General features: G+C 60.7%; 2 protein-coding genes across 5 annotated transcripts in view; both read right to left on the reverse strand.

Annotated features, from left to right (window-relative positions):
• Positions 1-1914, reverse strand: part of KIF21B (kinesin family member 21B) — a 46268-nt gene extending 44354 nt beyond the window's left edge. For all 4 annotated transcript variants that reach the window (XM_088066983.1, XM_014258971.2, XM_088066982.1 and 1 more), the window contains exon 1: positions 1838-1914. In XM_088066983.1, coding sequence (XP_087923109.1) covers positions 1838-1875 — 38 coding nt within the window. In that variant the 5' untranslated portion in view covers positions 1876-1914. The remainder of the gene's footprint in view (positions 1-1837) is intronic.
• Positions 1915-5248: 3334 nt separating this feature from the next.
• CACNA1S (calcium voltage-gated channel subunit alpha1 S) overlaps positions 5249-13872 on the reverse strand; it is a 45326-nt gene continuing 36702 nt past the window's right edge. Inside the window, exons 36-44 of the mRNA XM_014258953.2 lie at positions 11962-12064; positions 11048-11149; positions 10805-10929; positions 9698-9826; positions 8862-9061; positions 7128-7192; positions 6626-6720; positions 5955-6077; positions 5249-5717 (exon numbers count right to left, since the gene is read on the reverse strand). Coding sequence (XP_014114428.2) covers positions 5457-5717; positions 5955-6077; positions 6626-6720; positions 7128-7192; positions 8862-9061; positions 9698-9826; positions 10805-10929; positions 11048-11149; positions 11962-12064 — 1203 coding nt within the window. The 3' untranslated portion in view covers positions 5249-5456. The remainder of the gene's footprint in view (positions 5718-5954; positions 6078-6625; positions 6721-7127; positions 7193-8861; positions 9062-9697; positions 9827-10804; positions 10930-11047; positions 11150-11961; positions 12065-13872) is intronic.

The raw sequence follows: 13872 nt of genomic DNA on the forward strand, positions 1-13872 counted from the left end.
CCCGACTCACCTCCAGCACCACATCCCCCCCATCCGCCCAGCTCTCACCGGCTGCACCGAGTGGGATGTTGAGGCTCACTCCCTCTCAAGGAAGGGGTGCAAGAGGGTTGGACCTCTCCCCCCTCCCTGGTTGCTCACCGTGACCGCTCCAGCCCCACCGCAATGCTGCATACCCCCGTCACTCCCCGCTGCGGTCCCCTCGCCAAGCACCGGCCCCCCCAGGACCCCAGTGCTGGGAGGGGTCTGAGGGATGAGGAGAGCCCAGCAGAGAGGACTCCACAGCCGCCATGGCACCCACCCCATCTCCGGGATGATGTTAAAAGGCATCATCTCGAGAGAAATGCAGGATGGGGACGGGAAGTGTCTGGCCAGGAGAAAATCTCCATTCCCACGGTCAGCATTAACTCGGTTCCCGGGTCAGTGTCCTGGCACAGACACTCTGTCTTGGCACAGCCCTCCCTGCCCCCGTGCAGCCACCCCAGCAGCAACCGCAGCAGGGGCTGCCGTCACTCCTGCAGCTCCCCCATCCTTCACAGCCAAAGCCTGGCCTCGACCCTCGGCCTGTCGAAAGGAGAATGGCAAAAAAATCCCCTCCGGTGCTGCCGGGGCGAGCAGGCTGGAGGGGCCGGGGGAGCTGGGAGGTGTCGCGGTGCACACACCCGCGGGCACACGCACGCAGCCCCGCACACCCGCTGCACACGCACACACAGCCCCACACCCACCCGCTCTCCCTCCATCGCTGCCGCTGCACCAGCAGCATCTTTTGTGCTCCCGCTCGGAGCAGGCAGGGCGCGGGCAGTGCCCTCCGAGGCACGGTCCCCGCAGCCGCCAGCCCCGGCCTGCCGGGGGCACGGGGGACAGAGCGGGGGGCGGCACGGTGTGTCCGGCCGGCCGGGACGGGCTGCGGCTCCGACCCGCTCCCACACCACGGGCCCGGCAGATGCGAGTGCCCCGGCACGGGGGGAGCGGGGCCCGGCCGGTCCCTTCCCCCGCCTGACGGCGGCTCCGGCAGCCACAGGCTCCCGGGCCGGGCAGGGTCCCCGCTCCGTGGGATCCACATCCCCTCTCTCCGCGGGGATTTTCTCCCCGCGAGGGGCAGGGAGCGGCAGAGCCCCGCGCACCGGCCCGGCCATGGCGCTCACAAAGGCGAGGGTGACACAGGGGGCTGTCACCCGTCCCCGCGGGGCTCCACCTCGCCCGGCCCACGCCCCCCGAGCTTCCGCAGACCCCCGAGCCCCGGCGGGCTCCGAGGCCGCCAGCAGCTCCTCTGTGAGGTGCGGGTCTGCGGGCGCATTGTTCCCAGCACAAAGGACACCGAGATACCGCATCGCTTCCCACCGCCCAGAGGGGGGGGCGGGCAGGGAGCCCTCACAATCCCCGGCATCCTGGTGACACTTGGGACGGCCAAACCCACCCGCGCAGCACCGGGAACTGGCCAGGCTGGGCTCCCGCCGGCTCTGCAGGTGGAGGGGCCGGGGGGTCCCGGCCTCGCCCTGCGCCGCTCACGGGGGATGGCGGGCGGTGGGGGCGGGTGGAGGGAAGGCAGAGCCGGGCTGCGGGGACAGGGGGGAGACATCCCGAAACGGTGGGGAGCGGGGGGGGGGGGGAGGAGAGCGGCGGGGCCGTGGGGGGCGCGGCAGAGACCGGCCCGGCGGGGTCTCACTGCCCCGGGGAGGGTCAGAGCCGAACGGGCACCCACCGACCCCCGCCTCGCACCCGCACCCGCACCCGCAGCGCCCGCCCCGCCTTTCGGCATCGGTCCCGGGCGCAGCGAGCTCCGTGCGGGCCCCGGGACGCACAGCCCGGCCCCGCGGGAAGCGGCGATCCCCGCACTCACCTCACGGCCACCTTCACGCAGCTGTCCGGGGCCGCCATGGCCCCGCACGGCACCGCGGCCGCCGCTGCCCCGGAGCATCCGCGGGCCGGGAGGGGCGGGGCCGCGGCCGGGGCGGGGCCGGGCCAGGTGCGGGGCGGGGCCACGGCGGGACACGCCCACAGGGCCGGACCGAGAGCACGCGGAGGAGAGAGCGGGATCCGCTCGGAACCGGGATGTGCGGGCATGGACACACGGACAGGGACAGGGACACACGGACAGGGACACACGGACAGGGACAGGGACACACGGACAGGGACACACGGACACACGGACACACGGACAGGGACACACGGACACACGGACTCATGGACATAGACACACGGACACACGGACACACGGACACACGGATACACAGACAGACACACAGACACAGACACACAGACACATGGACACAGGGACACACGGACACAGGGACACACGGACACAGGGACACACGGACACAGGGACACACGGACATGGACACAGGGACACACGGACAGGGACACACGGACACAGGGACACACGGACACGGACACACGGACAGACGGGCACACGGACACAACTCGCACTCACCCGTTCACACTCAGCCCGTGCTCCCCCTGCCGGGTCAGCGGCCCCGCTACTCTGGGGTTTATCGGGCTGTACCGGGCACTCCCCCGGGCTGTACCGGGCTCTGCTCCGGGCTGTACCGGGCTTTGCTCCGGGCTGTACCGGGCTCTGCTCCGGGCTGTACCGGGCCCTGCTCCGGGCTGTACCGGGCTCTGCTCCGGGCTGTACCGGGCACTCCCCCGGGCTGTACCGGGCTCTGCTCCGGGCTGTACCGGGCTCTGCTCCGGGCTGTACCGGGCTCTGCTCCGGGCTGTACCGGGCCCTGCTCCGGGCTGTACCGGGCTCTGCTCCGGGCTGTACCGGGCTCTGCTCCGGGCTGTACCGGGCACTCCCCCGGGCTGTACCGGGCTCTGCTCCGGGCTGTACCGGGCGAGCTCCCACGGGGTGGCATCACTCCGACTCCTCCTTGGCTCCGCTGCCTCCCGTGCCCTCTGTGCTGCTGGGGGGTGACACCACGGAGCAGCAGGATACACAGCAGGGCAGGGGGGAGCTCGGTGCTCCTGCCAGAGCCAGGGACTGGGGTCTCACAAGCCTTTGGGCTGCCCAGGGCCGTGGTGAGAGCCTGTTCTAAGAGGACATGGTGTGACAGGATGGTGTCCGGGTACCAGCAGAGCTGCCCAGCGTGCACACTCCGTACTGCAGGGTCGGCACAGCCAGCTGGGCACCCACGCAGCACAGGGCAGTGCCCACCCAGCCCGGGCCCACGGGGCCAGTGGCTCCATCCTAGGAGCTGGTCTTGGGAGGCTGGTGAGGGAGACACATCCAGAGAAGGACTGGAGACAGAGAAGCACTGGGGAGCTGAAGGAATCCCTGTTATGGCTTTCCTGAGTTGCATTCACGTTGCTGGGGCTGATGGCAGACCATCTGGACACAGACAGACCCTGGCTCTGCAGAAGAAAGCATCTTCCAGCAGCTGTGGGACCTACAGGAGACTCCCAGCTCTGCAGTTTGGTGTCAATGTCAGGGCAAATGGCAATGGAGCACGAGGGCAAACCGAGGCACTCGGAGGTTTCTCTTGAGCAGTCCAGGCTGTATCCTGGGAGAGGGGATAGCCAGGACACACCAGCACTGGTGGCCAATAGCTAGTGAGGCTGCTGAGCCCAGCACAGAGTCCAGCCCCTGCCCTCTGCTCTGCACTCTGGGTCCCTTCACCCCATCTGCTCGTGTCTGCTCCTTCCAAGGTGCCACGAGCACGGGCCATGTGTGCACAGGACTCTGCATCCCACGGGAGCTCCTTAGTTCTGCTGGGATGGGTAAGTCCCAGGACACTGTATGGTACAAAATCATGGAGAGGAGCAGGACATGGCCTGCAAGGATGTGAGGAGCTGGTATTCCTCTTTCTTTGTCCTGTGTTTGCAAGGACACCTGGTGCACAGTGCAGTTCCCACCCTGAGCTGCCAGTTTTCCTGAGGCTGGACTTTTCCCCACTGAAGCTCCAGGCAGAGAGGGGAAGTGACTGTGCCATGATGTTGCTCTCTTCCTACTCCCACCCACAAACCACATCTGTGCCCCAGTTCAGCTGGAATCAGCTTAAGAAAGACACTGCACACACACCTGGGATGGAGCAAACCATCCCCTGAGCAGCCCCAGCCTGCAGGAGAGGGTGCAGAGGCCCCACCACAGTGGGATTGTCCCCACCACAGTGTCACCCTTTATGTTTAGAGTCTCCAGTGACCACCTACATGTCTTGGCAGGTGATACATGCGGTCCTGTGTCTCCCTAAACGCACCAGGAGACCACAAGCATTCAGCCCATAACATGTCCTTGCCATCCCCTGGCAGAGCTGAACTGCCACCCGCTGTGCACCTCCATCCATGGAGGGGGTGAGTGGGAAAAGGTGTAAGTCCTGCCCCAGGGCAAAGAAGCAAGAGGAAAGGATGCAGCAGTTCCCCCCACACCACCCATCTCTGCTGGCTGCGAGCTGTGGGGGAAGCTGTTCTGCCATGGGCAGACACCAGACTGGCTCCAGTGCTCAGGCTGCAGCTGGAACTCAGCCTGTTCCCCTGACTGAGTTAATAAAAGCCGTGCTGGGGAGCAGGCTGGCTCATTGATCTGCTCCTCCCCTGGGACCCATCCACTCTCTGCATTTTAATATCTATTAGGTGATCAAGAGCCCCCCAGTTCCCAGTCAGGCTGGGCTGGAGCCCTCGGGAGCCAGATCCCTCTGAAGAGCTGGCTGGGAGATGGGGCTGCCCCAGTGCTCAGCACCCAGATTCCATGGGGGGCTCTGTGGACCCCCTGGGCAGCCCAGGGAGGAGGGACCTCAGCTGCTGCTCAGCACCAGTGCAGGCAGTGCAGAGAGTGCTGCAGGAACAGCTCCACGCTCCCCTGGCCCGTGCCCCACTGAGCTGTGGGATGGATGTCATGGGCTGAACGAGACCTTCCCAGAGACTGGGATGGATGCCTGACCCCAAGAGCGCAGTGTGGACATAGCGGAAGGGGCAGAAATGGCATCAGTGTCCAATTCTCCTCTTGGCCGGCCCCAGAGCCACTGCCCCTGCCTGAACATGCTTTCACACCTCTGCCCCATCCCCAGTTTCACACACAGCTGGGACAGGGAGCCACGAAAGCCCCAAGCCCCATTTTGCTGCCCAGCCCCTGGCACATCTCCTCCTCACAGGCCAGACTTGGCTGCAGGCAGGAGGCTGCAGAGGCAGCAGAGACATGAGGACGCAGGGTCCAGCTACTGGGATATCAGGAGATCCCAGAGCTTGGCAACCTCAAAACCCCCTCCACTGGCTGTACAGGCAGGGCAGCAGAGGAAGGAGGGGAGGGCATCCAGAGTCACACAGCAGGAACACTTTAATCACCTCTCCAATTCCTGCAACACCCCGCTGGAACAGCATTGTCCCATTCTGCACCAGCATCCCAGAGACCTGTCCCAAAAGCAGTACCACAGCTGGCCAGAGTACCTCAGGACCACAGGCAGGAGCAGTGTGGCTCTGCTCCAGCACCCCCTGTGCCAGGACCCTGGGCTGCTGCAGTGGGCAGCTCACAGGCGAGTGGCAGCGATGGTCTTTTGGGAGGGAGCTGCACCGAGCCCTGGGGATCTGCCTGGTGGCACAGCTGAGGTGTCCAGTGGGGCAGAGCCAGTTTTTGTGCCCTGCAGTGTTTCTCTTCCTTTTAGCAGCTCCACGGCTGCTTTCTCCACTTCATCCATCTCCAGCTGGCTGCTGGCTGCCATCTCGTCCCTGGTCACTGCTACAAACGACGAGTCCCGGGCCAGAGCCCTGAGGCCTCCGGAGATCAGAGCCTGTGCAGAAGATGAGGGCACAGCCTGGGTGCTCAGCCTGGGGAGCTGCCCTGGATGAGGCACCCACCCACCCTCTTCTCCTCCCTTCTGCCCCCTGTGCTGGCACATACCTGCTGCTCGCCCTTGTAGCTAAGCTTTGCCCCGAAATCCCCCATCATGGCATAAACATGGAATTTCCTGCCTGGAATTTCCTGCCGTCCCTGCTGTTCCCTCTGCCAGGCTGTGCCCTTGCCTTACCTCCTGAATGAGGAAGGTGATGGCTGGTGTGGAGGATGTTCCTGGCTCACCAGTTTCTCTCAGCTGGAACCCTGAGCTGGATGCTGTTGCTGTTGCTGTCACAGTGCCATCCTCTGTGGGCAGCTGGGTGAGAGTGGCACAGAGCTGCAATGTGCTGGGACACTGCCCAGGGAAGACCCCTCCCATATTAATTGGGGGCTGCAGGTTGTGTCCCCTGTCCCTGTCCAGTGCCTGGACAGGCAATGCCATCCTGCTGGAGCTCCTGGGTTCAGGGCACCCCCAAAATGGGACCAGCAGGGCCCTGTGAACAGAGAGCTGGGAACCAGCCCTGGCCCCGGGCATGAGGCAGCAAAGGGAGCATGGGGGTGAATCTGATGCACCCCTTCTTCCTGCCCTGGCTCTGGAGGCAGGTGGGGAGCCAGAGGAATTTGCTTCCAGCTGTTCCAGCATTGAGGAGCTCCCCATGACTGCTACAGCAGCAGGGTGGGAGCCCAGCTCCATCTCCAGGCTGATCCAAGAGAAAAGCTCCAGCGAGGCTGGATTGACACAATGAGCCCCAGAGAGTGGCTCCTTCCCAGCACAGCTGTGCCAGCCTTTCCCAGGATGGAAGGGAGGTTCACCTGTGTCCCCCACATGACATGTCCCCTCTGGACATGCATTGTCCCTTTTACCTGCTGGGGGAGGAGTGGCCCTGGTGCTGAGGGACCTCCAGAGGTGGCCCCTCGCCTCCTGCTCAGCCTCTCCATGGGTATGGGGCGATTGTGCTCTGTGGGAGGGAAAGGTAGGGACATCAGATGGGCACAAGAGCAAGGACACCTCTGCCAAGCAGAGATGGGAACAGGCTAGCTAGACTGGGAGAAACAAAGGATTTAGGATTCAGCAGCACCCAAAGCCCCTGTTTAAGGAAATGATCGTGGTCTTGTGGCCCTGCTGCCCCAAGATGGGCAGTGCTCCCCCAAAATAAGGCACTATCTCCATGTTTCATCACCTCAAAGGAGGGAGAACAGTCTCCTGGAGCTCTCCAGAGTGATCCTGCTGTGCTCAGTGCTCTCAGCAAACCTCCAACTTACTGGGGCATCTCCTCCTTCCACCCACCAACATCAGACCCTTCCCCCTGCCCTGGCCCCTGGGCTGGTCCCAGTCCCGCAGAAGAACAACAAATCCCAGACTCACCCCGTGCTGGGTGCCTGCGTGCTGCTGGTACCGTCTTCCTGAGCACCTCATCCTCATACTGCACCCTGGCAAGGGCAGGCAGGTGGGTCAGCCTGGCTGGGCACACACCGAGCCCAGCTCCACCTGGGGCTGCAGCCCTCCCCACCTTCCCCAGCCTGGGGGGACAGACCTGTGGGGACAACTGGAATGGATGAACAGGGTGGAGACCCCAAGGAGCAGGACTAAGTACATCTTACACTGGTAATTTTTGTCCCCTCTACCCATGCCCAGGCACGTGCTGGTGGCCCCAACCTGGGCCTTGGCCCTCAGAGACTGGCAGATGAGGGGGAGGGAAGATTCCTGCAACCCCTGGAGCCCTGCTGTCCACCTCATCCTCATGGCACTGAGATGAAGGAGTCATGGGATGGGAGCCCTGGTAGGCCAGGGTGCAGCCAGCTGCCAGGACAACCCCAGGGCAGAGACATGGCCAGCAGTGCCAGGACAGCCCCAGGGCACACAGAGACATGGCCAGCAGTGCCAGGACAGCCCCAGGGCAGAGACATGGCCAGCAGTGCCAGGACAGCCCCAGGGCAGAGCACAGACATGGCCAGCAGTGCCAGGACAGCCCCAGGGCAGAGACATGGCCAGCAGTGCCAGGACAGCCCCAGGGCACACAGAGACATGGCCAGCAGTGCCAGGACAGCCCCAGGGCACACAGAGACATGGCCAGCAGTGCCAGGACAGCCCCAGGGCACACAGAGACATGGCCAGCAGTGCCAGGACAGCCCCAGGGCACACAGAGACATGGCCAGCAGTGCCAGGACAGCCCCAGGGCACACAGAGACATGGCCAGCAGTGCCAGGACAGCCCCAGGGCACACAGAGACATGGCCAGCAGTGCCAGGACAGCCCCAGGGCACACACAGACATGGCCAGCAGTGCCAGGACAGCCCCAGGGCACACAGAGACATGGCCAGCAGTGCCAGGACAGCCCCAGGGCACACAGAGACATGGCCAGCAGTGCCAGGACAGCCCCAGGGCACACAGAGACATGGCCAGCAGTGCCAGGACAACCCCAGGGCAGAGCACAGACATGGCCAGCAGTGCCAGGACAGCCCCAGGGCACACAGAGACATGGCCAGCAGTGCCAGGACAGCCCCAGGGCAGAGACATGGCCAGCAGTGCCAGGACAGCCCCAGGGCAGAGCATAGACATGGCCAGCAGTGCCAGGACAGCCCCAGGGCAGAGCACAGACATGGCCAGCAGTGCCAGGACAGCCCCAGGGCACACAGAGACATGGCCAGCAGTGCCAGGACAGCCCCAGGGCACACACAGACATGGCCAGCAGTGCCAGGACAGCCCCAGGGCACACAGAGACATGGCCAGCAGTGCCAGGACAGCCCCAGGGCAGAGCATAGACATGGCCAGCAGTGCCAGGACAGCCCCAGGGCAGAGCATAGACATGGCCAGCAGTGCCAGGACAGCCCCAGGGCACACACAGACATGGCCAGCAGTGCCAGGACAGCCCCAGGGCAGAGCACAGACATGGCCAGCAGTGCCAGGACAGCCCCAGGGCACACAGAGACATGGCCAGCAGTGCCAGGACAGCCCCAGGGCACACAGAGACATGGCCAGCAGTGCCAGGACAGCCCCAGGGCACACAGAGACATGGCCAGCAGTGCCAGGACAGCCCCAGGGCACACAGAGACATGGCCAGCACTGCCCTCCTTGCCTGCACACCGGGGTTCACCCTTACCCCTCCAGCCAGCAGCTGCTATTGGCATTGTTGATGTTGGTGTTGCCTTCCTGGGGGAAGTCATCAAGGAACACGGGAGAGTCGAGGTCCTCACTGCCCACCTCAGTGAACTGCAGGGGCCTCTGGCTGGCCACCTGGGGCTGCAGAGGGCTGCTGGGCTCCATGAAGCTGTCCACCTGGCCAAACAAGCCACCTGTTCTCTGCAACCAACAGGGAGAGCATCAGGGCAAGCCTGGAGCTCCAGGCTGCTCTGGGGCCATTCCCATGTCAAAACAATTATTGCTCTGCTCAGGCCTTGCAGACCACACGATCCCAAAAGCCTCACTGCCCAGGTAGGGAAACTGAGGCACCAAGGGTTTCTGGCCATGCAGAACCATCCAGGACAAATCCTGTCACCTCTGCAGGACAGCCTGGGGTGGTGGCACCTCTGGAAGAAGAAGAAGAAGGTGCAACTCTGCAACCCCACAGCTGCCCAGACTGTCTCTGAGACTCCCAGGGAAGTGAAGCAGTTCCTGTGACACCAGAGCTGTCCCACCTTAGCCTGGCAGAAGGTGTGAGTGGGTAACCTCCAAACCAGCAGGTAAATATCCAGCACAGCCCTGCCAGGAACATGGGCTGGGTCCTTTCACAGAGGGGAAGCAGAGAGCAGCTTGCCCAAGGTGACAGGACCGGGATGTCCTGATGCCCACAGAAAGGAAAGAAGTGCTGATCATGCTTTGGGCCCATGCCCTGCAGACTGTCCCCCGTGCCAGCAACCAAGCTGGCCCACCAGCACCACTCTGAAACCAGGGCTGGGTGGGACCACCAAACTGTTATTCCCTGAGGGCTGAACTCACCCTGTATATCCCTTCCTCCAGGGCAGCCTCCACCATGGCTCTTTCCAGCTCCTCCTCTGCAGTCAAGTCCCCAGAAATGGCCCGGTGGATTTCAGGGGCAGCTTCCTCTTCAATGCTCCTCAGCCCAGCCTGGAGAGGACAGGAAGACAGGGCTGATGTCACCACCCCTCACCTTGGTCTCTGGAGAGGGAAACACGATGAGGATCCCCCTGCCAGGTGTCCTGCCAAGGACAGGCCATGGTCACACCCTGCAGCTGCTGGCTCTATGCTGGGGGACACTGCCCCAGAGCTCCTGCTGTCCCACTGCTGTCCCACAGTTTCTGGGCTCATGCTGTCCCACAAAAGGGAATGCCAGGGGCAGCCTGATGGAGAGCTGGGCTGGAGACAGCCAAGGGCAGGCTGGGCCTCTGTCCCTGATCTGGGACCTGGCTCTTTTCCTTGCTTTGCACCTTTGGGGCCTGGTCTTTTATCTCTACAGGTGATTTCCTCCCTACAAAGTCAGGAGAGGCTAGGGACATCCCAGCCTTCTGGCCAGGCACAGAAATCCTATGCCAGCACCCCTCAGGCCTGCTGTGCAGGCTTCTCTGACTGCAGTGGTCCCACTCAAAGTCAGGCACGTTCACCCCCCTCCACCTGATGCTCTGTAAGGCTGAGAGAACACAGAGAGCACCAGGGACATGGAGCTATCCAGACACTGCTAAGGGGAGACAAGGAGAGCCTTGGGATTGGAGCAGAGCAGGTGGGTAAGGGCTTGGATGAGCAGCATTTGGCACAGACAGTGGTCTGTGGTGGGAGTTTCCAGGTCTTAAAATTCCTTGGTGAGGCACCAGATCCTGCCAAGCCCTCTCTATAGCTGGAGTCAGTGGAGCAGAGAGTCAAAACCCTCCTTTGTTTTTTCACCTGCACCCTGGACAGCGAGGTCACACTCAGTGCAGGACGCATGGCCATGTCAGTGCTGATTTACTTGGGACACCTCACTTCCAAAGGCCTGAGGCACAGGCATCCTGCAGCTCTCTGAGCCACCCTGGTCTTCTCCAGGCTGGGAGAAACCTCTTCCCTGACCTGCAGAACTCCCTGCCTCCCCTCCAGCACCACCCACACACCAACCTGGATCTCCACAGGGTTTTTCTTGGGCCGGTACCCGTAATATTCCTCCTGGCGCTTCATGAACTTCCTGAAATGTTCTTGGATCAGGAAAGTAGCATAGAATTTGCCCACTGTCACCTCATCATCTGGAGGGAGGAAACCAACATGATGATTCTGCCTGTCACAAGATCCCAAGTGGCTGGAGCAGTGAGACCTGACCAGGAGTTTCTCTGTCCCTCTGGGAAGTGCCACCTGGTGACATACCTCCAATAGGTGGGATGACCTGGTCCAAAAGCTTCATACTCGTTCTCTTCCAGATTTTTTTGATAATAGCTCTGAGCTCCTCATTGGCCTGTTCAAAATTACCTGTGAGGAAAGCGAGCAGGACAGAGCAGTTCATCCCCAGGGATGTGAACAGGAGTGAAGACAAAGCATGTGAACACCTGGCCAATCTCCTGGAGGGTGTGACAGCTCCTCTCTGTCTCCCCACCCAATAAAAATGAGCTTTGCAAGAGTAAGGCTTTGATTTTGGCCAGAATACTTTACAGATTTTGACCTCCCCTTTGGTGCTCCCACAGGGTTCACCATTCCTGAAATCCCAGTCTATCTGCAGGATCTCCTGTGCTTCTCCCAGGCTGCCATGTTCCCACCCCAGCCAGAGGGAAGCAGCACGCCACACTGCTGGAAGACACTGATCCCAGGAGCCCAGCCTAGAGCTGCTCACAGCACGGGCACAGCCCACAGGCACAGAAACAGCTTCCCACAGCAAAGCTCAGCAAACCATGCTGCTGGCAAGGAAGGGGTGAAAGCAGCTCCTCCCCAGCACAGCCAAATTCAAAGGGTGGGAGCTGGACCAGCACCACTCCTGAGCTGTTCAGGGTGGCACTGGTGGCACTGGTTCACTCCTCAGGGCTGCAACATGTGGGCCAGCAGCTAATAACATGAGCAGGGCCATGCAGGCACCCAGGGGCTCTGGTCCAAAGAGATGGACCAGATAATAAGATAATAATAAGATAACAGGATAATAAGAACAGAGCTGAGGGCTTGTCCACAGGCTCTGATCCCACACACAAGTGCCTGAGATCCCCAGCCAGTGGGGGAATGCTGTGTCACCCACACCCAGCACCACAAGGAAGGTCCCCTGTCAGGCTGCAGAGGCAGACAAGATCACTGCTTACCTTCTGTCTTGATCTTGAGCGCTGTCCTCACCAGAGCAAAGAGGGTGGCGTTGAAGGTGACGGTGCCATCGCTGTTCAGGGGCATGTTCATGCACACCAGACGCTGCACAGCAAACCAACAGCCGTGACCCCAGGCCACAGAGCAGGCTGGCAGCCCCCAGACTCAGCACCTGTCCTGGCCAGAGCCTCTGCTCAGGGCATGGAGCTCTGCTCAGGCCCAGGGGCTCTGCATCACTCCTGCTACCACAACTGCCAGGGGCGGTGACATCCCTGATCCCAGCCAGCTGAACCACAGCAAGTGATGGGGAGATGTTGCAGTCAGAGGCAGAGTGTGTGCCCTTATCTTTGATACCTGACTCTGACATCCAAGAAAGCGCCATGAAAACAACTGTTAAATAGAAAATCTAAGAGTGTGAGTGTGTAAGTTGAAGAGTTTTCTTAAGTCACTGGGTGAAAAAGTTAAAGGTTTAAGCTCTTTTAAAAAACAAAATACAAGATGGAGGATTTTAGAGTGTTGTCTCTTTTCCTTCTTCTTCATCATCTTCTTCTAGAGGTTTTTGGGTAGTAATGAGTGATTGGATAAAGAATGCCACAGTGCAGCACACAGGTGTTGGGTCATTGAGTCATTAAGAAAAATAATTTACTTGGCATTTGTTAATTGGGTAAATGGACACATAAAAAACCTTGAAGAAGTTCTTTGTTAGCCATTTTGCACCTTTCTATCTTAGTGCATATAGCTCCTTGTACCTTGTGTATATGTAATATAGATAAAAGAAGAATAAACAACCAAGTCTAAACAAGAGAAAACTGCCTCTCTCTCATCAGTCTCAGTCCAAAGGGGAAAAGAACCCAGCCACAAGTGTCCCATCAGGACAGGCAGAGCTAGGGGAAATAACCTACAGGGGCACAGGTGCCATGGGAGAAAATCATGGAATCGCAGAATTGTTTAGGTCAGAGAAGATCTGTAAGATCATCAGGTCTAACTGTCCCCCCAGCACTGCCAAGGCCACCACAAAAACCATGTACATAAGCACCACATCCACATGGCTTTTAAATCCCTCCAGGGTGGTAACCCACTGGACAGCCTGTCCCAGGGCCTAACCAATCTTTTGGTGAAAAAAATTTCCCTAATATCCATCCTAAACCTCTCATGGTGCAGCTTGAGACTGCTTCCTCTTGTAGTGTCATTTGTTACTTGAGAGAAGAGACTGACTCCCACCTGGCTTCAGCCTCCTGTCAGGGAGTTGTAGAGAGCAAGGAGGTCCCCTCTGAACCTCCCCTTCTCCAGGCTGAATCCCTCCAGCTGCTTTCAGAGAGGTGGGAGTTATTTTGCATTGCACTCCCCACTCCAAAACGTGTCCCAGGTTGCTGTGAGGAATCTGGGGATCAAATCTCCTGATGTGTCTGCCCAAAACCCAGCAGGGATTACACCAGTGCCTGAGCTCCTGCCCATGCATGTCACACATGAGCCTCACACAGGCCCTGGATTTATCCAGAATGAGCTGAGGCAGGAAAAGTGTATTTCTGCTGAGAAAGTTGGGGTTTCCTTCTCCCTAAGCACTACCAGCTCTTGGAAACAAGTTCTACAGCCCAGCTGACACAGCCACATGCCCAGGCCCTGCACTGCCCTCCTGCACCAGCTGCAGTGTGGCCTGCAAGTCCCCTGTGAGGAGGGCTCTGGGCAGAGCCAGCCCATCCGTGCCACACCTTTGAAGCAGGAGGTGAGCACAGGTAAGTCCTGATCTTCAGGAGCCTGAACCACCCCAGCTCTGTGGGTCAGCAGCACCTCTCCTTGCCCTCCTTCATTAAAAAGGAGAGGTCAGAGCGGAGAATGGCACTGGAAGATGGCTGGACTGTCACTCTCAGCCTGCCTGGAGGACACAGTGACAGCTTGGGAAGGTGTCCCTGTGC

This window comes from Pseudopodoces humilis, chromosome 26 (genome assembly GCF_049639895.1).
Source record: "Pseudopodoces humilis isolate 2021_Gansu_Grassland_sample_001 chromosome 26, ASM4963989v1, whole genome shotgun sequence".
Lineage (NCBI taxonomy): Eukaryota > Metazoa > Chordata > Aves > Passeriformes > Paridae > Pseudopodoces > Pseudopodoces humilis.